Here is a 4852-nt window from a genome sequence, read left to right as displayed (position 1 = left end):
TAAAAAATATAGAATTAGCCTTAGTGGTGAACATTTTACCTATTAACATCTTAAATTCAAACCATTTAAAAAAATTGTTTACATCTAAAATGACCAAACTATTCGCGAAACAAATGCGCTCAGGCATGAAACGGGTGCTTCTTGTTGACGTCATTGAGGTCCTAAGACGTTGCAATCAGCGCAGCGGTTCACTTAGGGGTTTATTTAAGGTAGCTCGCAAACAGATCAACCTTACTACGCAAACTCTGAATAAAAGTCACGGTTTTTCTTTGTCCCGGCTGTGGCAGTACATTTGAAATTTAAAGTAGTGCGTCTGTCCGGTTTTCCTTCTGAACGTGGACAGTTATCAACCCCGGGGGTTTATCCTGTTATTGTTCTTAGCCTCTAGGTTACTGGGATTAGCTAACCTTAACTTGCTAGCAAGCTAATAACAACAACAAGGCTCTGGAGCTGTGTGAAAACAGGTGCCGTTTAATTATTTTACCGTGTTTATTAGCTGGACGCCAGATAAAGATGACTAGCTCTATGACATAGCTACAGCTTGGGTTCTCTTTTCCCCAAATTCTTATTTTGTATCTGTTCCTGATGCACAACAGTACAGAGAGGCTCAATTTCAAGCTCTAACTTTATTATTTCACACATCCAGAAATATGGCAGAGTCCAGTCACATGATAGAAGTCACCGTGAAGACTCTAGACTCCCAGAGCCGGAGCTACAAAGTCAGAGGCGAGGTAATGCTCTTACTCTGATTTTAATACTGCTCTGTTTCGACTCCCTCTTCCTTTTCCTTCACGTTTCAACGATACATATTGTGCTGTGTTTTGCCCCTAGCTGACAGTGAAGCAGTTTAAAGAGCACATCGCCTCGTCAGTGGAGATCCCAGTGGACAAACAGAGGCTCATCTACCAGGGCAGGGTGCTGCAGGATGACAGGACTCTGAATAAGTACAGTGAGTAAGGTAGACTGTGTGGGATGATCGGTGAGTGTGGTTGTGTAATTTTCAGAGGGAAGTTAAATTTTGCCACCTCAGCATTGTCAGACCATGTGTGTGGTCAGCCTGTTGAGATAGATGTAGCGCTGTTATTGTCAAGTGGAGCTAACTTTTCCACAGCAGGCACTTGGACATAGTAAAACACAAGAGGAAACTGACGTCTTATTTTTGAAGTAATTGTTTTGAACAGTTCAAAAGGAACATGAATTGAAATAAAACAGCTGAGCTGAGCTGATGGCCGCCCCCCTCCTGAGCCTGGTTCTTCCCAGGTTTCTGCCTCTTAAAGGAAGTTTTTCCTTGCTGCTGTCACCAAGTGCTTGCTTGTGGGAGGATCTGTTGAATCTCTTTTTAAATAAATTTATAAAGAGTTTGGTCTAGATCTGCTCTATAGGTAAAGTGCCTTGATGCAACTTTGGTATGATTTGGTGCTATATTAATACATTTGATCTGAGTGAGAAAATATGAAATATGTTGGCGCATTACTGTTATAGGTTATATATATCAAATAGTGATATGGTATTCAAACTATATCAACAGAAATAGAAATTCATACTTCAGCATCAAGTATCTCAAAGTATTTAATTGAGTCAATTTTGTCCCTCAGACGTAGATGGGAAGGTGATCCATCTGGTGGAACGTGCCCCACCTCAAGCCTCCATGTCTGGCTCTGGGGGTGCAGGTGTTTCCACCAGTGGGGCAGAGAGTAGTGGCAGCCACACCTCCTCCCAAGGTGCACCACATGATCGCAATTCTAACAGCTATGTGATGCTGGGGACATTTAACTTGCCTGTCAACATCATGGACCCTCAGCAGATGCAGGTGAAAAGAAGCTGCTGCACATAGTCCAAAACCTCATTGTACTTTTCAAAAGAGAAGAACAGTTTCATGCTGGGATTTATTTCGTAGATGTCAGTTCAGCAGATGATGTCTGGAGTCAGCGAAGCTGGGAGAAATGCCAGGGTCAGCACTAGCTCTGGGGTAAAGGTTCATCAGTTACTCATGTCTCACCCAGCTTTCTCACTCTTGCTGTGAAGCTGACATGTCTGTGTGTTCAGAGCAACAGCTCTGTGGATGTGCAGATCAACCTGGACCAGTCGGTGCACAGTGAGCCCAGGATTAGGCTGCAGCTGGCTGAGAACCTGCTCCGAGACGCTCGCTCTCTCATCTACAGACTGGAGGTCCAGTATACACATTGCTTTCGCATTGCAACAACACTGTTGTTACATAGCTTAGCTTGATGAGTCATAGAGGACACGTGTTAAGATAAACAGGAAGTGTCAGTATTAAAAACAGTTAGGGGATGTTGAGTTACTTAAACTGGAGATCTAGACAGAGAGGATATAAGGAACAGTGACACGATATGGTAGTCACAGTTTGGCTCTGTGGACTTGATGAGTGTGTGACATTGCAGATGATAACACTGGTGACAGGAACACTGCTGGATATGTAATATAATCTACCCAGACAAATTAGAACAGCCAGGATAGTTTATCCTCAGACTTGCGTCACTATGACTTTCTTAATGTGGGGTTTTTTTTCTCTTCCCGAGCTATTTAAAAAAAAAAAAATCTAAATTATGTTTTTTTTTTTTTTTTATTTTATTGAAAAAAAAAAACATAATTTTTGGGACAAAATAATAAAAGTTACTATTTAATGTGTTGTGCACTAGGAGGAGTAATTTGGAGATTGGCAACTAATCAATGATTAGTGATATCTAAAAATATTTACAAAAAGGAGTAAATTCGAGCACTGGCTATTATGAATCCAGCAAGTCTGAGGTTAAACTGCCCACCTAACTAACATATAGGGGGAAAAAAAAGCATATATGTATATATGTAGACAAACAAAGAACTTTATTATTTAGAAATAACTACACAAAGAGACAGCACAGTGGCATCATGGGTGGCGCTGTTGCCTCACTTAGGTTGCGGGTTTGGTGTAGAGTTTCTGTGCAGAATTTGCATGTTGTCCTTGTGCGGGTTTTCTCCCACCGTCCGAAGACATGCATGTTTACGTTAATTGGTGACTCTAAATTGCCTGTAGGTCTGAGTGTGAGTGGTTATTCGTCTTTGTTGGCCCTGTCCAGGGTTTACCCTGCCCTCTTCCAATGTAAGCTGGGATTGGTTCCAGCACCCCGTGTGACCTGGCAATGAATAAGTGGTAGAAGATAAATGATTTAATAAATAGATAAATAAACATATACGTGAATACACATATAAGCAAATAAACACAAAATAACACATTAATAGGTAAATAAATGCAAGAAGCTTTTATTAGTTTTAATTTCTTTGTGCGTTCAATTTTTTATTTTGGCATATATTTAATGAGTAATGTATACTTTAGTCCTCATACATGTGCAGCTTTCAACATAATTTGCACCACTTCTAGCTTTAAACTAATTTACATGGGAAGAGTTTGGACATGTATCATGAAACTAGAAGATATAACACATAGTACACCTCCACAGTAAAGGCAGCTCACACAAAGGAGCTGTAACAAATAATTCAACATGACAGTTCAAAACCGCATAGATGTAGACTGTGGTATTTCAGCAGCTTGAACAGTCGCATCATATCCTTGGACTCGTTAGACCATTGGTCCTCCTGACTGATGTTATGTGGATATTGCATCCTGTTGAATCTTCAGTTCCTCTGAGACAAAATCAGACAATTTAGAGGAGGAAGTGAGTGATCTGGTGAACTGATACATTCTGCTTACTCCTCACTCATTCTCATTCTTTTTGTTTTGTAGGGGGTTTCCAATGACGGCAGCTCCCAGCCAGAGCCAGAAGAACCTCACTCCTCTTTTTCCCCACCATCATTGTCTTCCTGCTCCACTGGGGAAGCTGCAGTAACACAACTTATGGACACCAGCCCTTCTCCTGCTCCATCATCCTCTACCTCCACCCAAACTGAGGGAGCGGCAAGCACAGGGCCCAAGTTAGTCAGAGCCCAAATGGCCTCTTATTATCACCTGGTATTAACATGTAACATGCTTTTAAATATTGTAGCAGCAAAGAACTATGGTATGGCATTTAAAGAATTAAGAGTTTTTTTCTTGTCATTATGATTGCACAAAGTTTTTTTTTTTTTTTTTTTCAGTAGCTCTCAACAGACAAGTGAAACTCAAAAAATTAGAATGTTGTGCAAAAGTTCATTCAAGTCAGCAATTCAACTTCAAATGTGATATAAACTCAGTACATGCCAAGTAAGGAGTCAAGGCTTTGTTTGTTATAATCGTGATGATCATGGCTTACAGTTTTTGAAAACCCCAAATTCCAAATCTCAGAAAATGAGAATATTTGGAAAAGGTTCAATACTATAGGCTCAAAGTGTCACATGCTCATCAGCTAATTAATCCAAAACACCTGTGAAGGGTTCCTGAGTCTTTAAATTGTCTCTGTCTGGTTCAGTAGAATTCACAATTGTGGGGAAGACTGCTGACCTGATAGTTGTGCAGAAAACCATCATTGACACCCTCCACAACGAGGCAAAGCCTCAAAAATTGCAAAAGAGGTTGGATGTTCTCAAAGTGCTTCATCAAAGAACATTAATAGAAAGTTAGCTGGAAGGGAAAAGTGTGGAAGAAAAAGGTGCACAAGCCGCAGGGATGACCGGAGTCTAGAGAGGATTGTCAGGAAAAGGCCATTCAAAAGTGTGGAGGAACTTCACAAGGAGTGGACTGAGGCTGAAGTTAGAACATCAAGAGCCACCACCCACAGACGGATCCTGCAAATCGGCTTCAAATGTCATATTCCTCTTATCAAACCGCTCCTGAACAACATCAGAAGCGTCTTACCTGGGCTAAAGACAAAAAGAACTGGTCTGTTGCTCAGTGGTCCCAAGTCCTCTTTCTGATGAG

The 4852-nt window shown here is 41.0% G+C and overlaps 1 protein-coding gene across 1 annotated transcript in view; it reads left to right on the top strand.

The window, feature by feature from the left end:
- The first annotated feature begins 159 nt into the window (after positions 1–159).
- The window catches only part of bag6l (BCL2 associated athanogene 6, like), a 25026-nt gene continuing 20333 nt past the window's right edge, over positions 160–4852 (top strand). Inside the window, exons 1-7 of the mRNA XM_029514205.1 lie at positions 160–464; positions 647–731; positions 832–949; positions 1596–1810; positions 1898–1969; positions 2047–2169; positions 3743–3930. Of these exons, the coding sequence (XP_029370065.1) occupies positions 651–731; positions 832–949; positions 1596–1810; positions 1898–1969; positions 2047–2169; positions 3743–3930 (797 nt within the window). The 5' untranslated portion in view covers positions 160–464; positions 647–650. The remainder of the gene's footprint in view (positions 465–646; positions 732–831; positions 950–1595; positions 1811–1897; positions 1970–2046; positions 2170–3742; positions 3931–4852) is intronic.

The sequence above is a fragment of the Echeneis naucrates genome, chromosome 11 (assembly GCF_900963305.1).
Source record: "Echeneis naucrates chromosome 11, fEcheNa1.1, whole genome shotgun sequence".
NCBI lineage: Eukaryota > Metazoa > Chordata > Actinopteri > Carangiformes > Echeneidae > Echeneis > Echeneis naucrates.
This window is presented reverse-complemented; position numbering and strand designations above follow the sequence as displayed.